The sequence below is a fragment of the Leptonychotes weddellii genome, chromosome 9 (genome assembly GCF_054177405.1).
Source record: "Leptonychotes weddellii isolate Sample4059 chromosome 9, ASM5417740v2, whole genome shotgun sequence".
Lineage (NCBI taxonomy): Eukaryota > Metazoa > Chordata > Mammalia > Carnivora > Phocidae > Leptonychotes > Leptonychotes weddellii.
In genome coordinates, this window is record NC_138377.1 from 44,018,675 (window position 1) to 44,035,854 (window position 17,180).

A 17,180-nucleotide genomic window follows, 5' to 3' on the forward strand; every position below is an offset into this window, starting at 1 on the left:
GAAGTACTTGTTCATTAACAGATCAATGTAATAGAATAGAAAACTCAGACCCAAATACCAATGAAAATTAGGGGAATACATGATAAAGGTAAGGAAATAACTGAGTTACAGACAGGTAGCCATTCAAAAAAAGATAAACTTGGATCCATATCTCATAACCATTCACAGAATAAGTTCCAAATGAATCTACGATTTAAATGTAAACATTAAGGGGAGGGGGGTGGAGGGATGGGGTAACTGGATGATGGTCGACATCGGGGAGCTTATGTGTTATAATGAGCATTATATAAGACATAATGTAATGAGTATTATATAAGACTGATGAATCACAGAACTGTACCTGTGAAACAAATAATATATTGTACGTTAATTGAATTTAAATTAAAAAAAATAAATGTAAAAAATAAAATGACAAAGTACTAGAGGAAAATATATAAGTAAATTAATGTATAACCTTTTAATCAAGATTCAAGATCAGGAAACCACAAAACATGCAGAATACATACTAAGCAAACTCAAAAGACAAATGACAAACTGGAAAAATATTTTCATATCATATCATAGTCAAACACTAATTTCCTTAATATATAAATAACTCCTAGAAATCAAGTTTACAAAACTCAAATAGAAAATAATTAGCACAGGACACAAACAAACAGTACAGAGAAAAAGAAATAAAAATTGCCCTTAAACATATGAAAATACATTCACACCCCACAAAAAATTTTTTTCAGTGAAAATGAAAATAAGACTGAGATATTTCTCATTTATCAGTCTGGCAAACAAACAAACAATCTGAGTTTGCCAGCAAACTCTTGGCAAGACTATGGAGAAACAAGCATTCCATTGTTGGAATGCAAAATGGCCCCACTTCCATGGAGGAAAAATTGACAGAATCTATTGCTATAGGTTTAATTGTGTTCTCCTTTCATATGTTGAAGTCCTAATCCCCAGTATCTCAGAATGTGACCTTATTTGGAGATAGGTTCTTTACAGAAGCAATCAATTTAAAATGAGGTCATTAGGGGAGGCTCTAATCCAGTGTGACTGGTGTCCTTATATGAGGGACAAATTCAGAGGCAGCCCCACACACACAGAGAGAATGCTGTGTGAACATGAGGCCGAGATCAGAGTGACGCCTCTACATATGCTCAAGAACAGCAGAGACTGCCAGCAAGTCCGCAGAAGTTGGGGGGGAGGCAGGGAACAGATTCCTCCTCAAAACCTAGAGAAGGAGCCAGTCATGCTGACATTTTGATCTCGGACCTCCAGTTTCTAGAAACACAAGAAAGCACATTTTTGTTGTTTAAGCCGCTTAGTTTATGGTACTTTGTTACAACAGCCTTAGCAAACTAAGTATTTGTCAAAATTATAAATGCAATCTCATTTTATCCGATGGATAGATCTGCAATCACACACACACACACACACACACAGATATTCATTAAAGCATAGTTTGTAATAGCAAAGGAATTGAAATAAGTATTATTTCATTTACAGGGGAAAGGTTAAATAAACTATGGTATATCCTCAAAGGGGAATACTATGCAGCTATTAAAAGAAAGAAAGGAAGAAAAGAAAGGAAGAGAAAGAGAAGGAAGGGAGGGAGGGAGGAAGGAAGGAAGGAAATCAGCTTTCTCACTCAGGATACAGAAAGATGAAAGATCTCCATGGTATACTGTTAACTAACAGAAGCAGCAGGGTGCAGAAGAATGTACAGAGTACACTGCTATTTGTGTAAGGAAGAGAGAGAAAAAAGGAATGTGTGCATACGCTCCTTTGTATTTACTTCTACTTGCATAAATTAACACTGATGGCAGTGGTTTCCAAACTTGTCTGCATCTTGGACACACCTGAGGAGTTTCAAAACATCATAACCCCAGAGATGACCATTTAATTGGTATAAGGTATCACCTGGGCTTTGGAATTTTTAAAAAATCCCCAGGTGATTCCAATGGCAGACAAGTTTGAGAACCACTACTCTAAGAATACAAAAGATATTAGTAGAAGTAGCTATTTGTGCATGGTGGGAGGGAATAGAGTGGATGGGGATAGGAGTGGGAGCCAGACCTTTCACTATCAGCTTTTTAATATGGTTTCGATTTTTGAACCATGTGAATGTGTTAACTATTCAGAAAGTTTAATTAAATAGTAAGTTTATTTAAAAAAAAACAAATAGTTGCTTCCACAATGCTTATTTTTATGACATGGCTCTTATCCAGGATGCAGAACTGCCATTATCCACAGAGTCAAAACAAGTTTGTAATTATACCTTGAAAAAAATATCCAGACTTTCAAGTTTTCTCTATTTTGGCCACAAGCTATAACCCTTACTTAAGTGTAATTAAGGAGACGATTTTGCTGCATTACCTGTCTTTATATACCCAGCAAGAGAGTTTATCACGTGGTGTGGGTGGTTGTCCTTCAAAACTGGTGATTTTTTCCCAAACGTAGGTTCCATCTCTTGTTCGCAAATTAACAAAATAAAGCTTTTAAAAGAGGAGAACACCATTAGCAGACTGGGCATTTAAAAATTAAGTCTGTGTCTGAGGGAATATGTGATCCAAGAATTAATAATATTACTCTTTTCTCTTTAAAAGATAAAATTATTCATTGTAAAGTTAATAAAAATGAGACTGTGTTTTAGAAGCAAAAATGACATATAAGACATCCTGAAATGGATCCTGTCCCATCATGCTCTGCCCTATAGACACCAACTAAGCATGGAGCTAACTCCGAAGCAGAAAGACGTGGAAGAAGAGAAGAACAAAATGGCTGCATTTTCAATCTATTTTTAAAACCTTGTAAGCTCAAGATTTTCTATTTTTATCTTCTTTTTTAAATATTTGTAAACTTGTAAGATTAAGTGATACACTAAATATTACATTTTGCTGCATTCCTGAATTGAAAGAAAGTATTACTCGATTGCTGTATCCTTTGTCATCATATCCTCCAAAAACGTACAGCTTTCCATTAATGCAAGCACCACAACTTCCTGACATGGAGGTAGGGAGTTCTCCTTCCATGAGGTGCATGGTCCTGCAGCAAGAATAACATGGAATTCCATGACTTTCCAGAAAGGCAAATTAAAATTCCCTTTGAACTCCATGAGTACTCTTTCAGTGAAGATTGTCAGTGACAATTACAATTGAAATGCCATGGTGGCCAATACTGTAAAAACTCTAAGATCCATGGTAAAGACTTTTCAACCTATGTGAAAAAAATTGCAGAATCTTCATGTATCACTAGAATTGGGAATTAATTGGTAGAACAAAGCAAAGTCTTCTGGGACAGGCTTTGCCTTGAAAGGAATGGCAAAGGACAAAGAGAAAAGAGAGGAAGGGAGCAGGGAAAAGAGCCAGCCAGCGAGAATAAAGCATTCAAAGAAAAGGAAAGGGAGACAATAAATGTTACAGTATGTTCTAAGTTTGGTCTTAAATTCCCTGTAGTCAATGAAAATATTTAAAACAGATATTAAGACTGGACATTTTGCAATTTAAAATTACTTACCACAACCCACTATCAATATCATAGGTCCAAATTTCATCATTAGGCAAATATACTTCATTGTCTTCAATAGACTAAAAACAGAATACATAAAATTATGTTTATCAATTACACAATAACAATTAAATAGTTCCTCAGGATGGGAAAACTGCAGTTAAGATGCTGCAAAATATAAAATCATAAACAGGCTCCAAGATGGGTTTTTCAATTTAAATTAAGATAGATCAAAAAAGAAAGGAAAAAGACATCTTTTAAGAGAAAGTGGGCAAACAAGAAAGGTTTAGAATACAAAATAACAAGTATATGAGTCTCAAGAAAAAGACTCAGGGCAATTAAACCTTAAAAAAGGGATTCTGAGTAAGGGAGTATAGCAAAATAACAACATTCTGAGCAGAATACTGAAGACTACAAAGTCAGGAAGAAAAGGAATATCAAAAAAGGGCAATATGTTTTGGGTGAAAGGAAGGAATAAAGGAATGAAATTTTTATAAGGTAAATTAAGAGCACTGTATCAGATATCTTGATTTACTGAGCATATTTTTTGAGTGCCTACTATGTGCAAGGCATAGTGTTAGGTGTTCATTAAATATAGACTCTAAGGATCAAGATAAATTTAGCTAGTCAAAATGACAACTCAGAATCTGAATAATCTCTAAAGAAGCTGATAACATAAACAGAATAGTACATTCTGACATTTATGATGAAAAGAGAAATAAGAATAGAGAAACAATCTTATTTATATTAAGCCTAAAAACTTAGGGATTAAAACAAATCATTACACAAATCCATCATAATTTATTAGAGTCTATAAAATAATTCAAAAATAGCTAGTTTTAAAAGATAGCAGTTTAAGAATTTTAGACTATATGATGCATACATTATTTACATGCTAAATAGAGTTGGTTAATTTTCTCATTGGTTTGTTAAATTTTAAAAAATATATCTTGACTACCAAGTATCTGACCCCTACCACCATCTCTCTCTCTTCCTCTCTAACACACACACTTACACACATACACACACACACACACAAAGCAGAAAATCATTCTGTTAATTCCAAGGAAACTTCCACTCATGTCTGGTTGTGGAAGCCGTATTAGATGGATAAGTAAACAAATTAATTGTAAGGAGGAGTGTGGTAACTGTATGATTCTAAGGTTTAACGGCATCAGGCTCCAGTAGCCTCACGAACACACTTTTACAAGAGAAATATTATGAAAATAGATTCTGTCACTCTTCTCTTTAAGTCCCTTCAATACTTCCCAACTGCTCCCAGGATAGTCTAAAATTCTTATGATTCTGTACTATATGGCACCTGCTATCCTTCCAAAGCTCATCTTGCTTTTCATTCACTGTGCGCTAGTCTTCTTTCAGTTCCTAAATTTCTGCCAGTTCCTTGCTGGCAACAGGACCTTCATCTGTGCTCTTCTCTCTTCTTGGCATGCTCTCCCAGAATTTGCCTGGTTAACTACTCATTCTTTGGAAATCAGTTTAAATGTTGCTTCTCTAATCTCCCAGAAAAAGGGTAAAGGATTTAAGGTCCCTTTTAAATGCTCTCCTACTATACTGTACTTTCCCTTCCAAGTCTTTGTCTGTGTCACATCCACCCACTACCACCAACCCATAAGCTTCGTGAGTGCATGGGTCATGTTTATCTTGTTAAAATTCTGTTCTCGGGCGCCTGGGTAGCTCAGTTGGTTAAGCGACTGCCTTCGGCTCAGGTCATGATCCTGGAGTCCCGGGATCGAGTCCCGCATCGGGCTCCCTACTCGGCAGGGAGTCTGCTTCTCCCTCTGACCCTCCCCCCTCTCATGTGCTCTCTCTTTCTTTCTCTCTCTCAAATAAATAAATAAATAAAATCTTTAAAAAAAAATAAAATAAAATAAAATTCTGTTCTCAGAGCCCAGGACAGTACCCGCACAAAAAAGGCAAATGTACTATTTGTTGATTGATTGAGTGAACGGATACGTGAATAATACTTGTTAAATTGACAGCAGGCTCATCTCAGCCTGATTTAAAAAAAAAAAATCTCTTTCACTAATCTTTAAATGGGGTGGTACAAAAACACAAATGAATCAAAGAATTGAAAAATGTGGACTTGTTCCTTCTTGTTTTCTGAGAAATTTCATTCTTAAATTATCCCCTCTTTTCTACATCATGTTTTCCTTCTCTACTAGATCATTCCTATAGATATCCAAATGTGCCTTAATATCACTCACCTTTAAAACAAACCAACCCTCCCTTAATTCCTTCTCCTATTTCTTGGCTCCCTTCACAACAAAACTTCCACACTAACTAGAGTGAATGTCTCTACTGTTTCACCTGTCATTTTCTCATCAATCCAGATTAATCTGGCTTCTGAGCCCATCATTCCACTAAAACTGTTCTGTCAAGATGACCCTAAAAAAGAAAATTAGTTAACTAATTTATCTGGAAATATGGCCCAGAGAGATGGAATATATAAAAAAAAGAAGTTAAGAGACATGGAGAAAGAGAAGAACTTAGTCTAATCAGGATTTCACCAGCATGTAATAGAGAGAATGAGGAAGAGGCAATATTTGAAGAGACAAAGGGTGAGAATTTTGCAAAACTGTTGAACATCATCAATCCTTGAGATCTAGGAAGTCCTAACAAGTTTCAAGCATAAATAAATAGAAATCCATACCAAGACACATCACAGTAAAACAACAGAACATCAAAGAAAAATACATATTCTTAAAAACTACCAGATTAAAATCAAATCACCTTCGAACAAATGGCAACTAATGACTGAATTCCCATTAGCAACAATCAAGACTAAGTACTAGCCAATGTGTTGAATGAAACTGTCACCCTATAATTCTATTACCCAGTAAAAATATATATTTGAGGGGCGCCTGGGTGGCTCAGTCAGTTAAGCATCTGCCATCGGCTCAGGTCATGGTCCCAGGGTCCCGTATCGGGCTCCCTGCTCAGTGGGGAGTCTGCTTCTCCCTCTCCCTCTGCTGCTCCCCCTGCTTGTGCTCTCTCACTCTGTCAAATAATAAAATCTTAAAAAATATATAAAATATTTTAAGAACCAAGGTAAAATAAAGAACTTTTCAGACAAACAAAAGTTGAGACAGTTGGCCAACAATCAACTCTCACTTAAAGAAATTGTAATAGTTGTGCTATTTCAGACAAAAGAAAAATGATCTACAACTAAAGATCTGAAATGTGATAAGAAACAGTATGACAAGAAATTGGTAAATGTGTGGGTAAATTTAAACACATAAAAAGGGCTAAACTCTTTTTTTTTTTTGATGCTTAATTTAAGGGGAGGGAAGCAGGATAGGACCACCTAGGGAAAGGGGAGACTGGACTTTAAACTTTCTAAAATACTTGAGCTCTCTGGGAAGAAGGAAAACTATTAACTTTGACCTTTGTGAAGTATTCATGTTGAAATAGAGTAGCTACTACATGGTTAGAAATAAATCATAATTTCTACACAAAGACAAAAAAAAAAATGGAAAGAGAACAAAAAACTCCTTAAACAATCCTTGAAATGAGAAAGTTAAGAAGGAGGAGGAAGAGAAACAGAGAGAGGTAAATATAAAACAGATTTGGGGATGCCTGGGTGGCTCAGTCGGTTAAGCCACTGACTCTTGACTTTAGCTCAGGTCAGTATCTCAGGGTGTTGAAATGGAGCCTCATATCAGGCTCCAGACTGGGCATGGAGCCTACTTAAGATTCTCTCTCTCCTTCTGCCCCTCCCCCCCCCACCCTTGCTCTCCCTTTCTCTCTCAAAACAAAACAAAACTACATCTGGTGAAAATAGTATATCAGAATCACATTAAGTATAAATAGGCTAAATAAACTCTTCAGATAAAATATACAATGTCAGACTAGACAGAAACAAGATCCAGCTATTTTCAGGTTATAACACACACACCTAAAATATAGAGATATACAAAGTTTCCATCAGAAGATAGAAAAAGGTATACCACGCAAATATTAACCAAAAGAACACGGGTGTAGATGTATTGAGAAAATAGATTTTAAGGCAAGTTAATATTACTATACATAGAGAGGATCATTACAAAATAATAAAATATTCAATTATCCAGATAGAATAATTCTAAAATCATATACACATCAAAAGGTAGCCTAAAATACATTAAAGTAAAAACAGACAAGACCACGGGGAGAAACTAACAAATCTACAGTCAGAGTAGGAGTTTTTAATCCCTGTTGCCATAATTGATAGAATGTGAAATAAAATAATCAAAAAGGATGTAGGAGATTTGAACAACACAATCAGCAAGATTGATAAAACAGACATATATAAAACACTTCACCTGATCATTAGAATATATATTCTTTATAAGAACTAAGGTATAGGGGCACCTGGGTGGCTTAGTCGCTTAAGCATCTGCCTTCCGCTCAGGTCATAATCCTAGGATCCTGGGATGGAGTCTCATATCAGGCTCCTAAGCAGGGAGCCTGCTTCTTCCTCTCCCTTTGCCTGCCCTCCTCCCTATGCTTGCACACGTGCTCTAATATTAAATAAATAAAATCTTTTTTTAAAAAAAGAACTAAAGTATATTTATGAAAACTGATCACAGGCTAGTCCTGAAAGCAAGCCTCAACATATTCCAAAGGACTGGCAACAGACAGACATAAACCACATTCTGAATATAACACAATTAAGTTAGAAATTAATAACAGACACCTAACTGTAAAAATATCATAGAAATTTAAAATATTTTCCCAAACAACATATGGGTCAAATAAGAAATAATAGTGGAAAGTATAAAATATTGGGATTGTAAAATAACAAAATACTGCTTATCAAAATGAGGAAGACAGTTAAAGAGGCATTTGGAAGAAAATGTATAGCCTTACACACTTAAAGAATTTAAAAGTCTCAAAAAGAATGAGTTAAGCATCCAACTTCAGAAGTTTAAGAAATAACAACATAATAAACCCATAGAAAGTAGGACATAAAAAGTAGACATTAATGAAATAAAAAAACACAACAGAGAAGATCAAGTAAACCAAAAGTTGATTTTTCAGAAGGCTGATAAAGCTCTGGCAAAATTATTCAAAAAAGGAAAGAAAGGAAGTTGCCATTAAATGATTTTAGGAATGGAAGAAGGGACATACCTATTGCTACTACAGAGATTAAATAGAGGGTTTTATGAACAACTTAGATTTATGCCAAGAAATTTTAAAACCTAAATGAAATGGATAGACTCCTGAAGCTGGTGGTGGGGTGAAGGAACCTTACCAAACTTGACTCAAGAAAAAAATGGAAAATCTGAACAATCCATAGAGTTAAATAGATTGAATCAGAGATTTAAAACCTCCCCTACGGGGCGCCTGGGTGGCTCAGTTGGTTAAGCAACTGCCTTCGGCTCAGGTCATGATCCCGGAGTCCTGGGATCAAGTCCCACATCGGGCTCCCGGCTCAGCGGGGAGCCTGCTTCTCCCTCTGACCCTCTCCCCTCTCATGCTGTTTCCCTCTCTCTCTCTCAAATAAATAAATAAAGTCTTTAAAACAAACAAACAAACAAACCTCCCCTACAAAGTAAGTACCAGATGGTACCTTTACAGCTGAGGTCTTCCAAACATTCAAAGAATAATTAATTCAATCTTACAAAAATCATCCCAGAAAATAAAAGAAGGAACAATACCTAATCTACTTACAAACAGATGTAAAAATCCTCCCTCAATAATTAGCAAACAGGATCCAGTAATGTATAAAAAAAAATTATACTAACTTACATTTAATCTAGAAAATGCAGTATCAGTTTAGCATTATAATACTATTACTATAAATTATAAATTATACTAACTTACATTTAATCTAGAAAATGCAATATCACTTTAGCATTATAATACTATTACTATAAATTACTATAAATTAAGAGACTAAAGGAGAAAAAATATGATTATCTCAGTATGATGCAGAAAAATCACTCTCCAAAATTTAAAAGTCGTTCATCGGAAACCAGATGGAAGAAAACTTCATCAATTTGAAAAAGGTTATCTACAAACAAATAAACAAAACACTAACACAAACATCAAACTTAATGGTTAATAGTTGAAAACTATCCTTCTGAGATTAGGAACAAGAAAAAAAACAGCTTCTATTTAACACTGTACTTTGTGTCCACCAGTGATGTAAAGAAAATTAAAGGAATAAAATTTGAATGGAAGAAACAAAACTGTCATCACTTGCAGATTGTCTGACTACATAGAAAATAAAAAGAAAATTAACAGATGAATTATGAGAATTAATGTAAATTAAGAAAGCTTGCCAGAATCAAAAGTATTCAAAGTCAACTGTATTTCTTTTTTTTTTTTTTTTTAAGATTTTATTTATTTATTTGACAGAGAGAGTTAGCGAGAGGACGAACACAAGCGGGGGAGTGGGAGAAGGAGAGGCAGGCTTCCCGCCAAGCAAGGAGCCCGATGCGGGGCTCGATCCCAGGACCCCGGGATCATGACCTGAGCCGAAGGCAGACGCTTTAACGACTGAGCCACCCAGGCGCCCCTCAAAGTCAACTGTATTTCAAAACACCAGCAACAATCAGAAAATTTAGTTTAAAAAAATTAACAATAGAAATAAAAAATACAAAGAAATAAATACAATAAAAGGTGTACAAGATCCCTATGAAAACACCGTAAGGCTTTTTAAAAACATATTTTAAAAAATCCTGAAGAGAGAGATATACTATATAATTGGAGAAGACTCAATTTCATAACTTGTCTGTCACCCTCATATGATCTAATGATTGAATACAGTAACATAAAATCTCATTAGGGTACTTTTTGACAATCTCCCTCTAAAGTTTATGCAAATGAGGAAGCACTGTGAAAACAATTATACAGTTCCTTTAAGAGTTAAATGTAGAATAACTATATGACCGAGCATTTCAACTCCTAGGTACGCAAAACAATTGAAAATAGGGGCTCAGATATTCGTATGCCAATTTCATAGCAGCATTACTCACAGTACACAAAAAATGGCAACAACCCAAGTATCCCATCAACAGATGAATGGATAAGCAAAATGCCTTATAGACATACAATGTATCTTATTCAGCCATAAAAAGGAATGAGGTTCTGATATATACTATAACACAGATGAACCTTGAAAACATTGTCTAAGTAAAATAAACCAGACTCAGAAAGACAAATATTGTATTATTCCAATTATTTGGAATATCTAGGAAAAGGCAAATTCATAAAGACAAAAAGATTAGAAGTTACGAGGGACTGAGGAAAGGAGTATGAGTTATTGCATAATGGATATAGAGTTTGTTTGGAGAAATGAAGAGTTTTGGAACTAGACAGTGGTAACACTGTACAACATTGTGGAATGTAATTAATACAACCGAATTGTACACTAAGCTATGGCTAAAATGGCAAATTACAAGTTTTACATATTTTACTACAAAATAAAAATAGTAAAGAAAATTACAAAAGCACAAAAGGCTCTAAAAAACCAAAATATTCCTGAAGAACAAGATAGAATGGGTATTTAAACTTATAATTTAACATTTAAACTTCTAATAAAGCTATTATAATTTACATAATGTGGTTCTGTCAAAAGAAAAAAGAGACCAATTGAACATAATAAAGAACCTAGAAAGAGAACACACATGCCTGAAAACTTGATGTGTGATAGACTGAGTTTACATGTTAGCAGGGAAAGGGGGGACTATTTAATATATGACACAAGGACAATTGGTTATCCATATAGAAAAAATAATGAAACTGGATCTCTATCTTAAACCAATTAAGCAAACAAAAAATTCAGATTTAAAAAAGGTTGAAAGAGGGACAGCAAAACTGACAATTGTTTAGAAGACAATACAGAAAATTTTATGATCTCCATATTGTGACAGATTAAACATGCAGAAAGCACAAAGAATTAAGGAAAAGACTGAAATTACATTAAAATGAAGAACTTGTGTTGAACAAAAGACAATCATCAAGAAAGCACAAAGACAAGCTACAAACTGAGAAGACATATTCAATTCGTACAACTATATACTTAAATAATTCCTATAAATCAGTTAGAAAAAAACAAATACCCAAAAGACAAATAAGCAAAAGATTATGAACCGGCATTTTTACAGAAGAGGAAATACAAATAGTTTATAATAGTTCATAGGAAAAGACACTTAACTTTATTAGTAATCATAGAAAAGCAAACAAAACCACAATGAAATATGTCACACTCACTGGACTGGCAAAATATTTCGGGCCAGATGGTACCAAATGCTGTCAAGGATGTGGAGTAAGGAGGCTGAGGGGAGTGTAAACTGATACACATATTTTGGGAACAGTGACATCTCCAAGTAAATTTGGAGATGTGGGATACCAAGAGACCCAGCAGTCCATTCCTTGGTATGTGCCCTAGAGAGTGTGCATGCTTGTGCACATATAATAGGAGACATGTAATAAGAATGTTCAGTGTAGCACTTCTTAACAATACCAAAAAAAAACAAAACAAAACAAATATTCAACAACAGTGGAATAAATTGCAGTAAATTCACACAACAGAATATTATACAGGACACACATCAGATGAGTGAATCCAGGGGTGATTTTCAAAATATTTAATAACCAGGCAGCACAGAAACTGACTAATCAGAATGGACATCAAGTCAAAACAGGTACAGCCATGCAAGGGCACATTAGCCGAATACAAGCAATGTGTGAATCTAAAACACATACATTTACTAAAAGAACTAAGTCACAAAAGAAAACGTATGCTAGGATTCCAAAACCAAATAATATACTGTTTAGAGATAGACACGTGTGTGGCAAAACTATAAAGAAAAGAGTGATTAACTAGAAATCAAGATACTGGCATCCTCTGGAGTGGGAGGAGCATTGTGATCAGTGAAAGACAAACAGAAAACTTCTAAGGTACTGGTTCTAGTCGAATTCTTAATCTGGAAGTTAAACATGTTTAACTTAAATGATACTTATTTTACCTATTCTTTTTGTACGTACGTTTCAAATTTTAAAATTAAGAAAATAAAATTTTCAGAAGTGAATATGAAGTCACTCACAAAATCGGCAAGGGAAGCTGGAGAACCAGCCTCTGATGTCCACGAGGAAGAGCAAAGTCTGAAATCATGCCAGAGAACAGGACCGGCGAGCTAACCACTGCTGTCACTGGGGAGCAACATGCTACCGTTTGTAGCTCTGCCTTTTATATCAGGGACCTCGATCTTCCTATAGATTCTCTTGCTAGGTAAGAATCCTCTGCAGCTCCTCGTTTTTACATCTTTACTCCAAGTCCAAATCTAGCACAGATTCATCTAACCAAGTCCAAGCCACTTGCCCACAACCTAGCTGCAAAGGAGGCTGGAAAAATGAGTACGTGGCACTCAGGCTCTTTTTATAGGTCACCTCCTCTAAGCTCTACCCAATTCTAGATACTGGGGATACAACAGGGAACAAAACTTCTATCTTTATAGAATTTACATTCTAGGGAGGTAGGTAGGAGGTAGTCAGACAACTACAACAAATACCCCTACAAGACTCATCTGATGGTCGATACTACAATAGAGAAAGGAGGTTCAAATTTTGAGCATCTGAAAAGAATAAATGTCTTCCACATGACATGGATGGCCTATGTGACCGTCTAAGAATATGTAAAACAGGACGATTAGGTTAAAGAGAATACACACTTAAGGCTTTTGATACACATCACTAAACTTCTCCTTCAAAAAGGTCATACAAATCTGTGCTCCCATTACCAGACTAATTCATTTCCCCATGCTCTTCTCAAAAATTCTTTTTAATATTTGCAAATTGAATAAGAAAAAATCTCATTTTCGGCTGGGTTTCTTTGATTCATACTACATTTCTTCTTGTGTACATTGCTTGTACATCTCCATTGGTCATTTTTCAATGGAGATACTTTTATTTGTACAGTTATTAATCTTTATTTTTGCCTATGATATATATTGCAAATATTTTCCCCAGTTTGTCATTTGCTTTCTTACTTTATGGTGTTTAAAACCATATTTTTTTACTTTTTTAAAAGTTTTATCTACCAATCTTCCTTCATAGTTTTACCCAATTCATTTTTCTTTTCTCAACTTAAGATTTGAAAAGAGTCACATATTTTCTTCTGATATGATATAGCTTAATTTCCCTACATTAACTCTTCAATCCTAAGGCTCCACTATCATTTTCCTCTAGCTATACTCAGGCCATTTATTGAATGAGTAATTGTTTTTCCAGAATTAAAATGCTACCTTTTAAGTATAAAATAGGCTGGTGTGCTAGGCTGTTTATGTAGTTTCTTTTCCATTCCATCATGTTGTCTCATCTTGCATCAGGAGCACTGATTTAACTATTATAGTATTGTGATATGTTTTAATATCTGGCATTGTAAGCCTCTCATCTGGAATCTTTTCAAACACATTCTAAATTGATCTTCCTTTAAGTCCACATCCAAAACAGAAATATGTAGTTACGCATATTTATGCAGATATTTTCTATAAGGAAAAGTTCAGGGCAGAAAGGACTAACATCAATTGTGTTATGGAAATAAAATCCTAAGAGGTAAGCATACTACCTACAAACATGCTTTTCCTCCAAAATTTGGGGGAACTACTCAGGAACTTTTCAATGTTCCCTGTAGCAGTACTAAAGTTTGCATGAAGTTCAGTGATACTGAAAGGACATGGAAGAAGTAGGAGCAAAAGAATATTCTGGCACCAATTCAAATGTGCCACTTACTTTTTCAGCACTTCTGCTCTCACCTCTAGAGAGAGGTAGAGTTGTTTTCAGATGCCATGTCCTCTAGAATATGTCCCAACAACAGAGTAATGAGTAATCTAGACAGTTATCTGTGGGCCATTCAAGCTTTAGATATATATTTGTGAATTTTAACACACACTGTTTTTTGTTAATAAGGAAGAAAACTGTGATTAGAACATACAATCTGGAATTATTTGATCATTATTCTTAACTACTGACTACTGGATTACCTCCAGATTCCAAGGCCTTTTAGCTATCTTCTGTTGAGAAGGATCTGAATAAAAAGGAAGGATTCAACTTTTTCTCATGATATGCTGTGTCTTCTTTTTTGCTTCCCATTTTCTTTCCTTCCACTCATGCCTTAGACATATTTTAGCTGCTGATAATCCCTGAAATTTAAAAAGTACAGGCATACCTTGTTTTATTGCACTCGTTTTACTGCGCTTCACAGATACTGCGTTTTTTTTAAAAACTGAAGGTTCAAGGCTTCAGTGGCGGAAGGAACTGCAGATGTGGTAGAAATAGCAAGAATAGTAGAATTAGAAGTGAAGCCTACAGAGGTGACTGAGTTGCTGCAATCTCAGGATAAAACTTGAGCGGATGAGAAGTTGTTTCTTATGCATGAACAAAAAAGTGGTTTCTCGTGATGGACTCTACTCCTGGTGAAGAGACTGTGAAGATGGTGGCAATGACAACGAAAGATTTAGAATATTACATTTCCTATTCTTAATAAGGCAGCAGGACGGTTTGAGTATTGACTCCAGTTTTGAAAGAAGTTCTACTGTGGGTAGATATGCTATCAAACAGCATCACATGCTACAAAGAAATCATTAATGAAAGCAAGAGTCAATCAATAATGCAAACTTCATCACTGTCTTACTTTAAGAAGTTGCCACAGCCACTCTACCTTCAGCAACCACCACCCTGATTAGTCAGCAACCACCAACATCAAGGCAAGACCCTCCACCAGCAAAAAGATTATGACCTGCTGAAAGCTCAGATGACAGTTAGCCTTTTTTAGCAATAAAGTATTTTTAAATTAGGGTATGTACATTTTTTAGACATCATGCCATTGCACATTTAATAGACTACAGTATAATGTAACTCTTATATGCACTGGGAAACCAAAAAATTCATCTGACCTCCTTTATCACGGTGGTCTGGAGCCAAACCTGCAGTATGCAAGGTATGCCTGTAGCACTCTAGCTAAAGCCGTGTGCACTTTTCAGAGCAGTTCTTACAGCACTCTACTCATTGGATCAATAAACAGTCTATTCACTGACTGCCACCTGAACACCTGGAATCTTATCAATTACACGATTTTCAAGATTAAAATGAGATAAAAATATTCAGACATGTCATTTGTAGGCCCCAAAGAAATGTACACTGTCACCAGATCCGAGATAGTGCAGATTACTGTTTTAAATGAGATTTTTTCACTTAACTTTTACAATCTTAAGAATCAATATAGCAGAAGAAGTCTGACACCTCTACATCTTCAAGTAGCAGAGCTCAAAAACAATCAAAATATTTCTTCTGCATAAAACCATCATTATATCTAGGCTCTTTCTATAAAGAACAAATGGTGGAAATATTAGACATTAAGAAAGCAGTCATCTAATTTATGTTAGTTTATCATAGAAAAAAAATAGCCTTTGGAAATCCAATATACCTACGTTGGACTCTCCTGCCCTTGAGGTCAAATGGACATTATTCATTCTCATTGACTCATCATCCTTATTTTTAATGGGGATATTACTTACCTGACAGGGTATGGAAAAGATTATATAAGATTAGGGATATGAAAGTTCCTAGCACATGCCAGGTATAGTAGGCACTCAAAGGTTAGTTCTAATTTTCCCGTCCTGATACTGCACCAAATTAAAAATAAACACACAAACAAAACAACAACAAAAACCGACTTGGATCTGAGAATCATTTAACAAGAGATAGTATGTACTTTATTTCAGTGAGTGATTCAATCATGTTACATCTGTCACATTATAGTATCGAGACAGTCAGAAAATGTAGGTTCTACTTCCAAGAGAACTTCCAGATGGCTTGCTTTAAAAAAAACAAAACAAAACAACAACAACAACAAACCCTGTAAACTGAAGGGGCTGGCATATATTCCTGAACTGTTTTCCGGCTTTAGAATCCTTGGTTCTATAATCCTATGATTATAGAAACTAAAACAAATACATTCAAACCTCCACTGTGATAAGCATTTAAGCAATTTTTAGTATATTGTTGCTAATATGCCTCTATTTTGAGACTCGAAAAAACTTCGTAATTACCCAATGATAAAGGAATGCCACTAAAAATCGCTTAGAAATATTCAAATGCTTCAGTGATTTCAATATTCCGAATCGCGCTGTAGCAATAGGAAATATTTACAAAATAATACAGCACGGCGTCTTCGTTGTGCCTTTAAGTCTGCGCAAGCATTTAGAGAGAATTAATCGCGCAGAGACGGACTTAGCGTTGGCCAGACCGGGGGTTACTGGACAGCTGCGGGGGGTCGGGGGGGCCGCAGAGTGGGAAGAGCCCCGGAACGCGGGTTTGAAGGCTTTCAAAGTGGAAGCAACGGCGGGGCGGCGTCAAGCCCTGGCGCGGCTGGGAGAGCGGCCGACGGCGGAGGGGCGGGCGGGGCGCGGGGTGGGGGGCGGCGCCGGACGCGCCGGGCCCGGGCCGCGGACCGGCCACCGCCTCGGGGCCGGGTGTGGGCGGGCGCTCGGCGTCCGCTCGGGCCGAGAGGCCAGGCGGGCTCCCGGCGCGAGTCCGCCCCGTCCCGCTCTTCCCCTTACCACGTAGCCCCCCCACACGTAGAGGAAGTTTCCGTCCACCACGGCGCAGTGACCGCTGCGCTCCTCCGCCACGCAGAACGGCTGCGAGTCCGCCATCCGCGCCGTCGCCGG

General features: G+C 36.2%; 1 protein-coding gene across 3 annotated transcripts in view; it reads right to left on the reverse strand.

The window, feature by feature from the left end:
- Positions 1–17,180, reverse strand: part of KLHDC1 (kelch domain containing 1) — a 48,201-nt gene extending 31,021 nt beyond the window's left edge. For 2 of the 3 annotated variants that reach the window (XM_006729620.3, XM_081830562.1), the window contains exons 1-4: positions 17,070–17,180; positions 3,511–3,581; positions 2,922–3,039; positions 2,371–2,489 (exon numbers count right to left, since the gene is read on the reverse strand). In XM_006729620.3, coding sequence (XP_006729683.1) covers positions 2,371–2,489; positions 2,922–3,039; positions 3,511–3,581; positions 17,070–17,165 — 404 coding nt within the window. In that variant the 5' untranslated portion in view covers positions 17,166–17,180. Of the gene's footprint in view, positions 1–2,370; positions 2,490–2,921; positions 3,040–3,510; positions 3,582–14,492; positions 16,905–17,069 lie in introns of those variants that run through there. The other variant, XM_081830563.1, reaches the window with a different exon arrangement.